The sequence below is a fragment of the Arachis duranensis genome, chromosome 6, assembly GCF_000817695.3.
Source record: "Arachis duranensis cultivar V14167 chromosome 6, aradu.V14167.gnm2.J7QH, whole genome shotgun sequence".
Taxonomy (NCBI): Eukaryota; Viridiplantae; Streptophyta; class Magnoliopsida; order Fabales; family Fabaceae; genus Arachis; species Arachis duranensis.
The window spans coordinates 96,140,118-96,158,674 of record NC_029777.3 but is presented as its reverse complement, the minus strand read 5'-3'; the positions used below and the strand labels follow the sequence as shown (position 1 = coordinate 96,158,674).

General features: G+C 34.6%; 3 protein-coding genes across 4 annotated transcripts; 2 read left to right on the top strand and 1 right to left on the bottom strand.

The window, feature by feature from the left end:
* Positions 1-2,789: 2,789 nt before the first annotated feature.
* On the top strand, positions 2,790-6,335 carry LOC107494815 (putative receptor protein kinase ZmPK1). The gene is made up of 2 exons (XM_016115852.3): positions 2,790-3,332; positions 4,017-6,335. Exons 1-2 carry the CDS (start codon positions 3,005-3,007, stop codon positions 6,065-6,067), a joined length of 2,379 nt encoding a protein of 792 aa, XP_015971338.1. The 5' UTR covers positions 2,790-3,004; the 3' UTR covers positions 6,068-6,335.
* A 1,829-nt stretch (positions 6,336-8,164) lies between these two features.
* LOC107494747 (uncharacterized) lies at positions 8,165-13,935 on the top strand. Of its 2 annotated transcripts, XM_052263433.1 has the most exons (14): positions 8,165-8,470; positions 8,676-8,814; positions 8,947-9,083; positions 9,805-10,006; positions 10,107-10,345; positions 10,504-10,615; positions 10,711-10,855; positions 10,976-11,121; positions 11,327-11,499; positions 11,633-11,974; positions 12,049-12,104; positions 12,230-12,432; positions 12,538-13,073; positions 13,174-13,371. In XM_052263433.1, exons 1-14 carry the CDS (start codon positions 8,246-8,248, stop codon positions 13,237-13,239), a joined length of 2,721 nt encoding a protein of 906 aa, XP_052119393.1. In that variant the 5' UTR covers positions 8,165-8,245; the 3' UTR covers positions 13,240-13,371. The 2 variants fall into 2 exon arrangements, with proteins under 2 accessions (XP_052119393.1, XP_015971271.2); XM_016115785.3 differs by having other exon boundaries at positions 12,538-13,935.
* Positions 13,936-14,254: 319 nt separating this feature from the next.
* On the bottom strand, positions 14,255-15,208 carry LOC107494735 (putative fasciclin-like arabinogalactan protein 20). Its single transcript, XM_016115772.2, has one exon. The coding sequence runs from the start codon at positions 15,206-15,208 to the stop codon at positions 14,255-14,257; it is 954 nt and encodes a 317-aa protein (XP_015971258.1).
* Positions 15,209-18,557: the final 3,349 nt, after the last annotated feature.

Below are 18,557 nucleotides of genomic sequence, written 5' to 3'. Positions count from 1 at the left end.
AAGAGGCTCGTTGCATGCTTGGTTTTATCATTTTGTATTGAAGATCTTGTGAGGAATCCTCTAGCTAGGTCGTCAAAACAAGTAACTGACCTTGGAGGCAGACTGTCAAACCACTTCATGGTTGCCTTGGTTAGAGTGGTTGGGAAGGCCTTCCATCAAGTCACGTCAGAGACATCAACTAGATACATCCTACTTTCGAAATTGCTCAAGTGGTGTTGGGGGTCATTTATCATATCATAGAGCTCCATATCCGGACTCTTAAAGTTTCTGAGAACTTTGGCTCTCATGATCTCTTATATAAATGGATCATCGCTCCCTAGGGGTATAGGTTCAGCTCAGTCCGAGTTCGTGTCCCTCTAAGGTCGGATTCTAGCCGCTCTAACTTTCCCTCCAATTTCCTTGGACATCAAACTTCTCTTCGTAGGCCGTGTTCAAATTCACGCTGCCGTTCTAACTCAATCTCGAGTTGTTCCAACTGCCCTTGATGTCCATGCACCAATCTCATAAGTTTCGTAGGGTTTTGACCCTCTAACTCATCAGGTTGGTGAACTTCAGAGGTAATTCTCTAAGTTCCTGAGTTTCGCGAATTCTCCTTTCATTGAAGTCTTCTGTTCTCCCAGTTCGTAGGGTATGACAATTACCGATCATCATTGTGTTGATCTGTTCTGATTCTGATGCAGTGTGTCCATCTTCGAGTTGTCATGAGGGGGTGTAGACTTCCAAGTTTCCAGCAACGGCGCCATCAGGAGCGGAGCTAGATAAAATATTAGAGGGGGCAAAAAATATTTACACAATAAAATAAGACTAAAATAAAAGTTTAAGGGGGGTTAAACTAAAATTTACATATAATTTATATTTAAAAAATTAAAATTAGGGGGCCATTGCCCTCCTTTCTCTATATGTAGTTCCACCCCTGGGGCCAATATTCTTAGGATTATCTAAAGCTATAATTTGAGTCTGAACATGAGGTACAAGTTTTTTTTTAGGGTGGTATCCGTCGTCTTCTAGTACCGAGATACCGTCATCCGACATCTAAATAAAGATGGGGCTGGTACTTGCAAGAGATTCCGATATTTAAGTTAACAAAAGTTTTAGGCAAAATTTTTAGTATATATTAAAGTTCAAAAAATATATGAAAATATTAAGGTATTTATAGGTATAGATGTAGAGTTAATAACTACTTTTAAAATAGTTTTATTTTTAATGGTGAATTTATTACTTTTTTTATTAGAAAAATTGTTAAAATTTTTTTTAAATGAGTAAAAAAAAATTATAAGAATTAGTTGAGATTTATTTTATTTGAATAAATTGGACCAAATTAGCGCCGCATAGACCGACTTTTATGAGGACGGATAAATTATAAAGTATAATTTGGACTCTAATTCTGTAGGCTGAACTTTTAATTATTTTAAGCCGATCTTTCATAATGGATCAATGTACGAGACGATTCCTACCACCGTTGACAAGTGAAGATCTGATTATCTCATGCATGATGATTGTTTCTATGACTTAGTATTTCCATATTATTCATTACCGAAGAAATGATATTTTGGTTCAGTGTATTTACACTTGTTCATTGTTATACACTATACAGTAACAAAAACTTCCAATTCGTCATTGCAGCCCGAGCACCACACCTAACTCGTGATAAGAAAAACAAGTGTATTATTTGTATCACCTTTTTAGTACATTTTTATATATATTTTTAATTCTTCAATTAAAATATAAATATAATGAAAAAACTTAAAAATTTACATTAATTTTTAAAATATATATAATTAATTAATAATAATAAATAATAAATTATGATGGTTCTATTTCTTGTTAAATTATAATAAAAATTAAAAAGTCAGACGTTACATTACGCGATCAAAATAAAATAATAATGCAACCATTAGACCGTAATCAAACTTTAGTACGGGCGGAAAAGAGAAATGTAACGCGCGCAGTTGGGCCCGTTTAATTTAACCACGTTTCAGTTTCCCGAGCATGCTTTCCTCTGAACTCTCTAGTCACGCGTTCTAATTAACACTAAATATATTTTAACAGTGCGATGAGATATGTTTTAAATATTATTTTTTATTTAGTCACCAAAAAAAATATTATTTTTTATTTAATTTTAAAAAAATAAAAAATAAGTAACTCTTTTAATTTTTTAAATAATTAATGCATAAAAATAAATATTTAAATTAATTAAATAATAATAACTTTTTTAAAAAATTAATTAAAAATTAAAAAATAACTAACATTTTTTATATTTTAATACTATATTAATTATAAATTACTAATTATAATTATTTGACTAAACATTAAACGACTCAAAATATTTATGATAGATTTTGTTTTTGATGTTGGAGTAGCAACGGTGTTTTTTCAAAATGTGGGTTGATGGGGTATTATTCTTAAATGTGGAACCTTTTTAATTAGATAAACAAAAATTTGATCGTTTGATTTGTGAGGAGTACAAAAATTGGACCGTCCGATTTGTGAAGATACAGAAATCGGATCGGACTGAGAAATTTGTGAAGTCGGGTCGAGAGATTTGTGAGAGTATAGAAATTAGACTGAGAGATTTCTGTTAAAAAAATTAAAAATTTTGAATGATAGAAATCGGATCTTCTAAGTTGTGTCTACATTTTTAAAAAACACAAAAAATTACAATGTTAAATATATCACTACTTTTACTTTCATATAAAAAAAAAGAAGAAAGAGCCTTAATTATGACGTTCTCTAACCGTATATCTTAAATCGAATTCACTACATGGCAACTCAGTAGTTGTCTAGTTGACTTGTTGGAAGAGACAGTGCGAAACCAGCTTGGTTGTGAATGCAGCAACAGAAGACACTAAGCCACTACATAACCAGTAACCAACAAAGAACGAAACAATAATCGACTACGCAAACATACATTTTTTTTTCTTTTTTTTCTTCCTTCTTGCATATTCAGAGACACTAAGCCACTACTACGACATAACGAAATCAATTATTTGCCAATATTTCTTCCATGGCTTTGTCAAAGCTACCGTTTCTTCTGATCTTGTTTTGTTCATTTGATCTCTCATCTTCTGCATTTACATCACTTGCCAGGGGCTATTCTCTCTCTGCGGAGAAACCTGCACAAGACATCATTGTGTCGCAAAACGGCATCTTCTCCGCCGGGTTTTTCGAAATCGGCGACAACGCTTATTGCTTCGCCGTGTGGTACACCGAAAAGCCTAATTCCCAAAATATCCCTACCGTAGTTTGGACTGCGAATCGTGACCAACCGGTGAACGGAAAGTACTCCAAGCTTTCCCTCTCGCACGCCGGTAATCTTGAATTAGTGGATGCAGGTAAGCATCTTTATCAAACTCTCACTTAATTCATGCATTAAATAATCTTTCTTTGGTCAAACTTAAAAGTTTAAGTGATCTCTATTCTACTAATGAGTTTGGTAGCTTAAATCTATCTTTTTGTTCTAGTTATGATTGTTTTATATTATGCTGTTGATCTAAAATAATATACATCAAGAATAAATTATGATATAGAATTTTTATATATATTCAATCATGCTCCATATATACAAAAATCGGCCACTACACATAGAAATAAATAAGAAATTAGTATCCTGGAGAATATTTTTATCATTATACTACTATGACTAAGTTTGATTATTCGTGTATTATAAATTGATTATTCTATTACAACATGTTTGATTATTCCAATAACTTCAGATTTTATGATATTTTTTTCATTAATGTTGTTGTATGATTAGAACTCATAAATATTTATCATATAATATTCATTTAATTAATTAAAATTATGAATGAGGTGGTCAAGAGATTTATTTAAACATAAACAAATTTACCTTAAACACGATACATGACAAACGCAATGGTATCGATGTTAATCGACCCACCTAATAAGTAATTAAGATATACATTATTTTGAAAAATGTAAACTTGTATGAGTTTATGATTCGAGTGTTCCATGACTTAATTAAATTTTCTAAATTCCCGAGTATAATAACCTTGCAGGTCGGATCCAAACTTGGTCTTCAAGAACAGAATCACATGAACATGTAGAATTGTACCTCAATGATGATGGAAATCTGGTTTTACATGAGTTGCAAGGAACTGTTCTATGGCAAAGTTTTGACTCTCCAACTGACACACTCCTTCCTGGCCAGCTTCTTATCAGACAAACACTACTAGTATCTGGAAGAAGCGAAAGCAACCGATCTTCCGGTTTCTATAACTTGTTATTTGACAGTGACAATGTTCTTAGTCTTCTTTACAACGGCCCTGATGTTTCAAGCTCTTATTGGCCAGTTCCTTGGCTTGTAAGTTGGCAAGCTGGTAGGTTTACTTATAATAGCAGCAGAGTTGCAGTGCTGAATCCTCTTGGAGAGTTCAGTTCGTCGGATAATTATACCATTAGAACATCTGACTATGGTTTGGCTCTACAAAGAAGACTAACATTAGATTCTGATGGAAATCTTCGTGTGTATAGTCGAGATCTGTCACAACGAAAATGGTATGTTTCTTGGCAAGCCATTGCTGATAGCTGCAACATTCATGGAATTTGTGGACCTAATTCTGTATGTAGTTTTGATCAAAAGAATGGAAGGAAATGTTCTTGTCTTCCATGGTATAGAGTGAAGAATCAAAATGATTGGTCTTATGGGTGTGAACCTGCGTTTACCCTTACTTGCAACAAAAGTGAGTCTACCTTCTTGGAGTTACAGAATGTTGAGCTTTATGGTTATGACAATAATTTTGTCAAAAATCATACCTACAGTAACTGTGAGACTTTATGCATAGAAGACTGCAATTGCAAAGGTTTCCAATACTCATTTGATGAGGGAAGTGGCCAATTCTTGTGCTATACCAAAATACAATTGCGCAATGGAGAACATTCACCGCAGTTAACAGGAGTAACCTACTTGAGAGTTCCAAGAGCTAAGAGTTTTTCCAGCAGTAGAGAATCTGTTAAGAAAGATGATCACATTTGTGATGTACAAATTTATAGAGAGTATATTAAAAAACATGTAAATCGCTTCTCATACTTATTCTTGTGGTTTGCTATTGCGCTTGGAGCTTTTGAAATGGTTTGCATTCTTGTAGTTTGGTGTTTCTTGATGAGGACCAACCCAAAATCTGGTATAGATCAGCATGGCTACCAGCTTGTGAAATTGGGATTTAGGAAATTTAGTTACTCAGAGCTGAAAGAAGCAACAAAAGGGTTCAGCCAAGAGATTGGAAGGGGCGCAGGAGGAATTGTATACAGAGGACTATTGTCGGATCAAAGGCTTGTCGCGATAAAAAAACTCAACGAAGCTAAAGAAGGAGAAGATGAATTCCTTGCCGAAGTAAGCACCATTGGGAGGCTCAATCACATGAACTTGATTGAAATGTGGGGATATTGTGCAGAGGGAAAACATAGGCTTCTGGTGTATGAGTACATGGAAAATGGTTCTTTGGCAGATTGCCTCTCATTGAATAATACACTAGACTGGAGCAAGATGTATAACATTGCGCTCGGAACAGCGAGAGGTCTAGCATATTTACATGAAGAATGCTTGGAATGGATTCTGCATTGTGATATAAAGCCGCAAAACATACTTCTTGATTCAAACTATGAGCCAAAGGTATCAGATTTTGGCTTGTCTAAGCTGCTAAATAGAGATAACCTCAAGGATTCTAAATTCTCAATGATCAGAGGAACCAGAGGATATATGGCACCTGAGTGGATTTTTAACTTACCAATCACATCCAAAGTCGACGTGTATAGCTATGGAGTTGTTCTGTTGGAGATGATAACTGGAAGAACTGCAACAGCAGATATCCAAGCAGTTAATGGAGTAGACACATACAATGGGAGGCTCAAAACATCTGTGAGAGAGAAAAGGCGAGTGGCATCATGGGCGGAGAAAATCGTTGATCCACCCATTGGGACAGATTCTGATGTGAATAAGATGAAGGTCTTAGTTGCAGTGGCTTTGAAATGTGTAGAGGAAGACAAAGATGCACGACCAACTATGAGCCAAGTGGTTGAGATGCTTCAGTGCCATGACACAGATCCTTAGTGTTGAAGCTATACTCACCAAAACCTGCTAGTCTGGTTCTTTTGAGCTTGATTTTTCACTTTCTTTTTTGCATCAAGAGTATTGTATATAAAATTAGTAACTGAAAATAAATTTTCAAATTGTTTTTTTTCCCCTGAACTCTAGTGTCAGTGTTCCTTCCAGTTCCAAAATATATCCTCTTTGGAGTGGGAAAAGGCATGCACATTGTGAATTTTGCAACTTAGATTCTAGGTATCTAGCTCTTCACCTTCGTCAATCTATATAGAGTTATAGACTACTTCAATTCAGTGCTTCAGTGCTTGAGTTGCACTTGTTTCTTTCTTAGGCTACAGGGGAAGGGGGTTGCATTTGAAAAAGTTGAACAATGTAGCAAGATTTCAGATAAGCAGCTAAGGTTATGTTTTAGAAAACAATGCAAGATATTTAACCTTCAAAATAACAAAGAGCTAAAAGGTCATAAAGAGTATCTTAACTTACCCTTTTGCTTGTTAATTAACTTGCAATCGAACCATCAAGAAGGGAACACTGTTACTTTGGTGACGTTTTTCTTGGCATGGTCTAACCTTGCTGCATTATCATTGATCAACAATGGCCAGATCAATAGCATTTCCATATTCCAATGTCAAAGGCTCAAAGCAACATATGAAATACTAGGACTATATAATGAATTAGTGAATGACCTAACAAAAAATTCATTTCTTCTTTCATTTTAATCTTCTTAATCAAGATTTTATTTAAAAATCATTATAATATCAAAGCTCAAACTTATTACTGAGAATTAATGAATTTTTTATAATAACAAATCTCTAAATTTAATAAATGAATCTATTTTATTAATCTTTTAATTAAATACATACATATAAAAATATTAAAATTATTTGACACATGATGATAAATTAGATTTAAGTTAAATGCATATTTCTCTTAAATATTATGTAGCTGTCAAATATAATTATCAAAATAAGTTCTTTACATAGCATTTCACTTTAGGAAAAAACCAAAAGTTGGATGGCAATAAATTACAAGTGTACTGTAATATATGCCTGAGTAATTCTGCTATTGGGAGTTTGGGACCACATATTCGAATATCTTGTTGAGTGACTTTGAAATTGTTTATTCGAGTTTGCCATTTCCCATAAAAAGCAGCACTATTTTCTGATTTCCATAATGAGAAATGATTTTCCTGGTCTTTTTTTATATATTTTTTAGGCCAATATTTATGTGATATAAAGCAGCCTCTTTGAAAATTATATTTTACAGAATCCTTAGTTCAAGGCTGAAAGGCTTCGACTTAATTAGTATAACTAGAATTCGTGGACTTCAATTACCTCATGCAGGTCCCTATGTTACGTTGTAATATCTACTCTTTATATAGTAACTATTTTCTGTGATTTTATTTTTTATTTTATTAGGTGTATTTTGCGGTGGTTATAAAACTTTGATAATTTAAAAGTGTAGTTAAAATTAATATTATATTTTTTAATTATTTGGCAATAGTTTTAATTTGATCATATTTATTATTTTTTTATATTTTCATATTAACAAGTATTATCAAATAATAAAAAAGTACAATTTTTAGGTGGTATAGCCACCCGTATTATTTATTATGTCCTACTGTTTGAAAGGAAAACACTATCTCATTTTATGTAGAAAGACACTTCATATCATTTTAACCACATACATTGTTGATTTGCTTCTTTCTATGTACCAGAATATCAAAAAAAGAATTAAGGAGATATAAGTATATGATATAGGTTTGGGTACAATTAGCAATGAAGCAATCAAGTACCATAGTGTTGTTCAATTAATTAATATAGTCCAATGTAGATGAAATATATTTTTATAGCTGGAAGAAAAAGAACAAGAAAGTCTTCCAAGTTTGAATGTTGTTGGAGAAATTAATAATGAGGTATGTGAGGTACTACTGAGGTATTTAAAACAGCAGTTATGATGCTGTCAGTAATAGTTGGAAGGTAGTTGTCTTTAGCTTTTACTGCATTTTCTTCCATTTATATAGCCTTTGAGGAACGTTTGTACACATAAATGTATATGTAGTACTACTCCAAGTCTCCAACCCTCGCTCATATTCATATTTTTCTTCCTTTTGCTGCTGCTTTTTCTCTTGTTTTATTTGGTTTTTCATCCCTCAACTTTTGCATTCAATGTGATTGTAGTACAATGGCAACTCTCAAGTTTCTTCCAGTGTGGGCTAGTGTTAGTGTTACATTCATGGTTGTGGTGGTAGCAGCAATGTTCATCTCAGCTGAATCAACAATCTATGTTAACTTCAGTCGTGTTCCTCCACCGCGGTCGAGGTCTTCTAATGCTGTTTTTCAGTTCCTAGTAGAAACTTTGGATGGTTACAATGCATGTAAGGGATATAACTGTTCATTTCAATGTGAGGTATGCATTTATCTTCTTGAACTTCCTTACGTTTTTTCTTTTGGGTTGAATTGTAAAGTATATTTACTAAGATAAATAGGATAAGTAAGTCTCTGAAGAATTTTGTAATAGACTTAAAAGTCGTTAAGAAAAAAAATACCAAATAAATTCTTGAGGAAGATTCTTGAAATGAATTCATTGTTGGCGCGGTGTTTTGCTTGAACAGCTTGATGGCAAAGCGTACCCTTGCCATGGTCATGGCATTGTGTTGAAGAACCTGACACAAAACCAGGAGCATTACTTTCTTCTCAATGTCACTACAAACAAAGGAGAAAGAAATTCATCAGTTTACTCATGGTTCATAGGTAAGCTAAACATACATTGCTATCATCATTTGAAATTCTAAGTAAAAATGGCACTTTCCTAATCCTATTTTGAGCTTAACTAAAATCCATAATTGCGGGTTAGCTGATGGATTTTTTCTTTTCACATAATAGACACAATACCTCCAACTGCAGCCATTACTAGTGAAGAGACATACACAAGTGGAAAAAGGGTAGCAATTGATATTACATTCAGTGAAGTATGCACTGGATTAGGTGGATTCAAATGTCAGAACTCAACAAACTGTGATGTAAGTTTGTTTCTAGTGACAAACAAAGCATTGTCCTAAAAATAACATTATCTAATTTTTCTAAAGGGACGTGTATTTTGAACCGGAGGCAGTAATAATTTGTTGTTTTAAATGGAAAAAAAAAAGTTAACTATAAATTTGGTACTCAAAAGATTCCGCCACGGACAAAAAGTTTTTGAAAGATGTTACGACAAAACAGCTGTTGAATGATTTGAAAATGCGACAAAAATAACAAATAATTATTATATTTTTCATTTTTTTGTAAGTGACAAAAAAATTGTACTTAGCAAATGACTTATCCGTTTGATATAAATTTTTGTTGTAATATTTGAATAAATATTTAGAAGGTGCACAAAAATCGGAGTAAAATTTGATCTCTAGATTTTTTTTTCAAAAAAAAATGTGATAATTCACAATAATAAAAACTTTTTAAAAAAATCCACATAAAATTACCAAATTTTAAGAATGAAAAGATCTTATTTTTCTAATAATAATTGCAAAAGTTTGTATCAAAATCTGATTTCTAAAATCTTTTTTAGAATATATATTTAATATTTAATATTTAGTTTTTTTTTAACATTTTTAAATCTTTTAGAAGCTTATTTGTTGTTAGCATCTTTCATTCTTTTTGTCAGCGAAGTAAACTTTCCGGTACTATTTTAGTGTTTACTCAAAAAAAAAAAAGTTGAAAAAGTTTATGACATTTCTATATTTGTGTAAGGTTCTGGTAGCTGGTCATGCCCAGGTTGTTGCATCTTCATTCCAAATTATCAAACCAGGTTTTAAGTATAGTCTTGACCTGATTCTCTCCTCGAAAATTGTGTACGGGCATGCCGTGATCTCGATGGTGGAGAATACTTGTGCTGACCAGGCTGGAAACAAGTTCATGAGAACTAATGGTTCTACTTTGATTATTCACTTTGGTAAGGTTCTATTTGCAATTCTAAACTTCAAATGTTAACCTTTTCTTTCCTAACAAGCAATGTGATGGTCTCACATTATACATTTAAACCTATGTCTTAGATAGAAGACCAGTAATGGTGGATTTTTGGACTTCTGTTCCATCATATGAGTTGAAAATTAACAGTATCCCAAGAACTGTCATTGCAACATGCAAACCAGAGGACATGATAATTTTCTTGGACTTCAGCATTCCTATAAGAAATTCAACAGAGCAAATTCTAAGTGCGCTACACGTTAACTCCAGTATCTTAACCCCTTTCCATGATAGAAGTAACGAGGCACGCCGATTTTCTTTCATGGTAAGCAAAGATATTGTTTATCTGATATACTTCAGTTTTCTTACCATATACATTGGTATAAGTCATTTGCTGAAGAAGTTAGAAAATCAACAGAATTCTCGCAATTATATTCCAATATATTGCTGATGAAAGAAGTAATGCAATTTCTTTTTTGGTAGCTCAATAACATCTCAAGAACTGAGATTATCACAATTGAATTACAAGCTACATCAATACTTGGAAGAACAGGCATCCCTGTCTCTCCTGTTGCTCCGATTACATTCCTTTTCGGTATGCTACAATATGTTCTTACGACACTAAAAGCAGATATCTCTTAGAAGCTTTTGGTGTAAGCAAACTCTTATTATTACTGTCTGTTTTGGTAGATTCCATGAGACCTAGTGTGATACTAAGGACCAGCTCCCTCAGTAGACCAAGGGATTCTGACATCAACATCATTGCCGAGTTCACAAAGCCGGTATTTGGCTTCGACGCCTCTATGATAGAAGTCTTGGGAGGAAGATTGACAAGGCAGGTTCAGAGAGAGTAACAATAAGCATATCAATCATAACAAGAAGCCTATGAAGTAATCATAAATCTTGTCATTAAGGGGTTTAAGTAATGCTCAAATCTTCATTTTCTTTCTTGTAGGTTACAGGATCTATCCAGAGCTTTGTACTCATTGACAGTCCATGCAGAATCAGAGAATGAAGTGTCAGTTACCATTCCTGCAGGGAAGGTAACTGATATTTCAGGAAATGAAAATTTGGCATCCAACCAACTTGTATTCAAGCATTGTATGGATACCTCTTTTCCTTCCTTACATGTTTTTAACTAATAATGAAATAATTCGTAGACAAACTTCCATTTGTTATTAAAACTCAAATTCCCATGTTTATCTTTCTAACCAACGAAACTTTGGTTGAACGTGTTCTATTTTATATGGATAACAAGGTTAGGAGTATTTTGCATCTATGGTTCTAATTCTCATCATATGCTCAGATTCTGCCCCTGCAATATGCATTGCATTGTACTCATTTGTGAGTGCTGGAACAATAGCAACATCACTGATAGCTGCAATGGTTTTGCTTTCCTCTGCAAATCTAGAAGCAATAAGCATACTTGCTTTGGGAGGTGCAAACTGTCCTACTTCCAATCCATCAATGAATCTAAATGTAAGTAAGAAATTGATAACAATATCAAATTATAATTTAAATACAAACATTTTTCATTTCTCACAAGTCACAACAACTTATATGTATCATTTCTCTCTCTTCAAAGTTACCTTAGAAAACATTTTCTTCCCAGGGAATGGTTGGACACCTTCAAGTCTTTGCGCTTACAAGTTGGTTTTCAGCTGATCAACCTGTCAAATACTTGGAGACAACAAGAGGTCTACGGTGGCTCATACCTCATCACAAGCTTCCTTGGACAGATTCCGACACTTCGTCTTCAATATCAGAAAAAGAGAACCTTTCAGGGAGAACTAATGGCCTGTCAGAACATAATTCTCGCAACAGAGATCATCAACTTCCAACTAAAATTACCACCAGATCGGGTTGGCTTCATAATCACCAGCATAACATAAGTAGGGCAAATATAGTTTATGGTCTACCACTCAGTTCCATTGAATATTTCAGTTATTTCTTGGTGAGTTTGACGTCATGTTTTTGAAAGCTCTACATTCATAGACATTTGTATCAGCTAATCCTTTTTACTTGTAGAGGGGAGAACCAATGTCTGCTAGCATGGTCGTCAAAGGAATGGAGAATTACAAAGGGTAGCTATACACACTCAGCCACTTAAACAGGAAACACTATTATTTTCTCTAGTAAAACTGTGAGAAAGCGCCCCCCAAACATAGTTTCGTATTTTTCATAATGACATAGTTTCTTCTATTGACAGGTGGCAGGACATGGAGATGAACTTATTCTGGCTTGGCATAGGAGGAGGGTGTTTAATTTTAGCTCATGTTTTCATAATTTTATTCCTCCGGCGGAGGACAGGGAAGCCACCTCGGGGCAGTTTTTCAGTTCCTAGATTTGAGCTATTTATTTTGATTCTCTTGCTACCTTGTCTTTCTCAGTCGTCTGCTTACCTAATAAAAGGTAAGACTAGCTTCTGCAATGACTAATTTCATCCACCTGAAATCTAACAAATTGGTTATGCAAGTGCAAAGTTTGAAAAGATTTCAAAACTACAATTTTATGCAGGTGGTTCAACAAGGGGAATTATAACAGGGGTGTTGTTGCTGGCAATCCCTGCAGCATTCATCTTATCAGTATCCCTATTTATTACTATTGTAATCAACTCAGGAAAATTTGCCCAGTACAAAGAATTCAACCAAGTACCTAATCAAGAAGTGTGGTACAAGAACTTATGGTTCCTTTTTGTCGGGAAACCAACCACGGGAAAGTGGTTTTACAGGGATGGATTACCATCTTCTTTCCTCTCAGGCTTTGGAATTCTCTTTGATAATTGCAAGGGTTCTCCAGTGCTAGTCCTAGGCGATCAGCATGAACTAAATACCATGACCAAGTGGACCGAAAGCGGCCAAAGAGGGAATGAAAGAATTAAGGGGGTCAACTCAGAAGATAGCAATGAGGAAAACAAAAATTCCATTTTCAGAAGGGTACTAGGATGCATGCAACAATACTATATCATCCTTGACTTATTAAGAAGAGTTGGTATGGGAATGATATCTGTAGCTTATCCACCAGAAAAAACAAGTAAAAGCCTTTTTGCTCTGGTAATTACATTACTACAGTTTATTTACTTATTTACCATAAAGCCATATATCAGCAGGAGTGTCCATGTTGTGGAAAGTGTTTCTCTCTTGTGTGAAGCAGGTGTGTTTGGTATATTTGTCATTCAAAGTGGTTCAAAATCAACTGAAGCCAGAACTTTGGAACTAATTATGATAGTTCTTCTGTTACTAACCTTCATTGCACAGCTTATCAATCAATGGTATGCTATGGTAAATACCTTATTAAGACTCTCAAAGCCTCAGACTAACTCTTTAAGGCATGGATTAAAGCTTGCAGCCAAGGGATTAATTCTGCCTTTCCTCCCGAAGAAGCATTGGCCGAGTGTTGTATCGACATTCTCCCAAACAGAAACAGAGCAGCTTTCAGTTAATCCTGCGAGCTCAGGGACAGAACTTGGAAGAAGAAAAAGAGCAGGCTATATGGATCCAGTCAGTGCCATGACTGCTACTGTAGTTCCTGTGCAAAGTCCTCATACACCTAGCCCCAATGTGACTGAAAGACAAGATCCCAGAAACTCAAAAGCAGCCACAAATGCTCACATAGAAGTGGAAGGTATATGGCTAACAGGACACAAAGCTGGAATCAATGATGAGCTGAAGATGTTAAGGGAGCTTGCAAAAGCTGGCTTCTCTAGGGACGACAGGGTGGATGAAGCAAGTACCAGTTACACTTTAGATGCGCAACTTCCATCGGATGAACCCTATTTGGGTATTCCAAAGCCAAGATACTAATGCTTAAGGGTGTTGGAAGTGTATTTGCAGCTTACTGTACTTACTCAAAAATCATTGTATAGCTTCTAATGGTGTTAAACTCTTAGTGACAACTTACTGCTAATGCTTCTCAGATGACCGTGCCATGTGCATTTTCTAGAATTAATATATAAAATGTTAGAACAGATTGAAACATTCTCAAATCATTTCAAAATGCATTTACAATTGCATTGCTTTTAAGCTATTCAACAAAAAGAGTTCATACACTATCTGTTTGTCTTTGAAAGAATTGTTAATGCTCTGTGCAATTTGCATACCCAATTGAATATAGGTCTACACAAACATACAATTCCAATAGAAAACTACATAAGAGTCAAGTATTCACGGACCATTGAATATACCAAAATCTAACCCTAAAATTCAAAATTCAGAAGAAATGGATACACCTTCAGTCAGCACATAGCACTGTGGCACTGTTCCACTCTATTGCTATCAAGTAAGCCATGAATTCCATGAACGACGACGAGATCGCTGCGAAACATGTCCGGAACCGCCACCAGAACACCGTTGAGGAACCGCATCCTCGGAGAAACCGTCACATTGATCTCAAACCCGTCGGAGAACGTCGGCAGCAGAGACTCGTTAGGAAGACGAATCAGATCGCGCCATGTAATCAGCTTCGGCACGACGTGCTTGCGGAAAATCGTAGAGTAATCGCCGATATTCCTCACGCCGTTAACGGCGAACGCCTCATCTAACGGCGCGAAGATCGTGAACTTCCTCTCATCACCAAACTCCGTCGAAAGCTGAGCATCAAGAAACGTGGCCATAACGGAGCAGCCGTTAGATTTCAAGACTTCGGTGACGGCGGCAAACGTTTCGGCGTTAGTACGGGCGGGTTCGGATTCTAATTCTTGGAGCGAAGATGAGTTGAAGAAGTCGTCGATTGCGAGCAAGAGTAATGAACCGTCGTCGAAGATTGGTGTCTTGGAAACGACGACGTCGTTTAGGGAAAGTTTGTTGGAGGAGGAAGAGGTAATGCTGAGATAGGAATTTGGGAGCAGAGTGGGTAAGGGCGTGTTTGGTTGGAGAGATGAGAGGTTTTGGAGTGGGAGCCTGTCGGGGAGGATGTGGTATTTGAGGAGTGAGAGCGGGAGCGGGCCGGAGCGGATGAAGGCGGCGTTTGGGGGGACGAAGACGGTGGCGTTGTTGGCGGAAGGGAGGGGGATGGAAGGGGACGCGAGGCGGAGGGTGAGGGCCATGGAAAGGAAGCCGGCGTCGGTTAGAGTTTGCACCGCCAGGGTAAGGAGGGCCTCGGTGGAGGATGCGGCAGAGGGGAACAGGAGGCTGACGACGGTGACGAGGAAGAGAGGAGTGCGTAGCGTGAAAAGATTAATCTTTTCCATCGGTTGGATTGAAGAAGGAGAATCGTGTGTTCTTGGATTTCTTGCTAAGAGACGAGTGGCTTTGGAGGGGTTGTATACTTGTATGAACTTTGAAGGAGGAAGAGATGATCGACGTGGAGTAGAAATTCGGGCGGGAAATAAAAATGAGGGAAAAACAAAAAGATTCTTCTATATCTATATAATAAAACAAAATGCATCGAATATTGAGAAGCATACCCAAAAAATAGGGCAATTTACCAATTTAAAATAATTGGTTGAATCCTTTACCAGATTACAACATTTGAAAATTGCATACCATTTTGTCTTGTTTAATTTAATATAGAAACCGTGGGAGGCAACCACGTTTTCAAAATCAACATAAACCGTGGCTGGTAGTCAGGTTTTATGAGAAAAGCAATTTGAGTATAAACCGTGGTAGGCAGCTACGGTTTATGTGAAGAAAGAGATAAGCATAAACCGTGGTAGGCAGCCACGGTTTATGAAGAAATGGTTTCGTACATAAAACCCTAGAAGCAGCCACGGTTTATACATGAGCGACTATGTGAAGTAGGGTGGCTGATAGAGAATTCGAGGAGCTTTGTGGTTTATAGAGTCAGCAAATTTATTTACGTTTTAATACGATTTGAATTGTATTAGTATATTTTTATTTTTTAATTAATTTAATTTTATATAAATAATTAGAATTTTAAATTATAAAATTTGTATTAGTTTGTAATTTAAAATTTAAATAGACATAATTTAAATTAATAATTTATAAAATTGTATGTATTCGTATTATTGTATTCATATGAATATTTGAAACTAATTATAACTAACTATAAGTTTACAAATATGATACTATAAATTTACAAATATGATACTATATAAATCAATGATATGTGTAAACTTATAGTTAGTTATTGTAATTGTGTAAAGTAAAGTACTTTATAAGGATATTTATTGAAACTAATATGTTAATTATTTATATACTTAATCTGGACTAATAACTTCAGTGACAATCGTTAAATATGCCTATTGATCTTTGACTGAGTTTTTGAGATATTAGTACATATATGTGTAAAGTTCACAATGTAATTGTGTTGGATGTCTGATATCATGTATTTTGACTTTGGAATACTTCAAATTACATTATAATCATTGAATTATAAATATAGTGGCCGAATGATGTGCAATAATATTAATAGTGGTTGATTATAATAAGCCATTATAATTTTAATAATTTTTTTATCTTAATGCGAAATTATAGTGTCCAAATTAAGTATATAAATAATTAACATATTAGTTTCAATAAATATCCTTGTAAAGTACTTTATTTTACACAATTACAATAACTAACTATAAGTTTACACATATCATTGATTTATATAGTATCATATTTGTAAATTTATAGTATCATATTTGTAAATTTATAGTTAGTTATAGTTAGTTACAAATATTCATATGAATACAATAGTAAAAATAAATCATATGAGTACAATAATACAAATACATACAAATTTATAAATTATTGATTTAAATTATGTCTATTTAAATTTTAAATTACAAACTAATACAAATTTTATAATTTAAAATTCTAATTATTTATAAACCGTGAGTTTTATGCACGAATTACATCCTTCATAAACTGTGGCTGCCTACCACGGTTTATGTATAGCTCTCTCCTCACGTAAACTGTGGCTGCCTACCACGGTTTACATTCAAAATCATATTATCATAAAACCTGGCTACCAGCCACGGTTTATGTTGATTCTAAAACCGCGGTTAGCTCCCACGGTTTCTATATAAAATGAAACAAGACATAAAAGTATGCAACTTCCAATTGTTGTAATCTGGTAAAGGATTCTCCAAATTCTTTTAAATTGGTAAATTGCCCCAAAAAATATTTTAGTTCACGTCATTTTTTAGTGAAATTTGTTTTAGTTTTAGCAATTTAAAGAATAAGAAAATAAAAAAATTTTCAAAGTTGAATTTTGTTTTTTATTGCACATTGATAATGTTTGAGAGATAAAATATTATTTTTTTAAAGGCGGGGCAATATTTAAAAAAAAAGTAATACTACATAATTTTTTAATGAATTAAGTCTAACTAAATTAAATAATAAGATTTAAAATAATGTTAGTCATAATTGATTAGATTTTTTCTTTGGAAGTGCTCACTCTTGTACATAGTCAAACTATGTAGAAAAAACATAAAGAAAGAGCAAGAATGAGAAATGTAGGTAAATCATTAATTTTTTATATATAAAATATAATTTGTTGAAGGTGCAATAAGAGTAGCTAAGAGTGTGAGCAGTTCAGAGAGAGCAAGACGAGAATGAAAAAGATGTGACTTAATTGAAATGGAAAAACTCAAAAAGACATCCAGGCACTGTGTGCCCTATATACAATCATAGATACAAGTTATTAGTTCTAACACTATTTAACTAATTCTGTCATGCTTACATGTTAATTGTGCACACTAACTCATCATATCACATACTACTCTAACCATCTTGTAATAAATATTCCTTCTATTAGTTATAATTAATTGCACAACTAGCTAATGTTAGTTCATTTAACCCTAAGCTTATACATCAGGTAACACCTTTCCTCAAACTAGGAGTACAAATGTTTAGTAGTCCTAGCTTGCCCAAAAGTTTGGAGAATGTCCTTGGAGCAAGGGATTTTATCAGCATGTATGCTACTTGCTCATATGTTGAAATGGGAAGCAAATGTATGAGACGCTCAAGCACCTTATCCCTCACCACATGGTAATCAAGTTCGCTATGTTTCGTTCGTTCATGAAAAACTTAATTATGAGCTATGTGAATGGCTACCTAGCTGTCACAATACAAGCTTATGGTTTTTCAAGTCCCATTCCTAAATCTCTCAAGATCTTTTTCATCTAAATTGCTTCTCGAGTGACTGATGCTAAAGCTCGATATTCAGCCTCAACAGAAGATGATACCACATTCGACTACTTGTTGCTACGCCATGAAACAATTGAACACCCAATGTAGAAGCAATAGGCTAATATGGATCTGCATGAGTCTGGGCATGCTGCCCAATTAAAGTCGCTGAACCCTAAGACAAGAAAATCAGAGTAAATCCTTTTGCAACCAATCGCGCCTTATATCGCTCAATGACACCATCAGAGCTATGTTTGAGCTTAAAAATTCACTTACACCCGATTGCTTTCTTGCCAGGAGGAAGAGGTGTAATATCCCCAGTCTGTAAGTGCTGCAGTGCATCAAGTTCCTCTTTGATTGCACTCTTTCAACAAGAATGAACTATGACTTCCTCATAGGTCTTTTGTTCTTTGTCAATGGAGATGGGTAGAAAAAAAGTTTTATGAGATGTTGGAAGTGCAT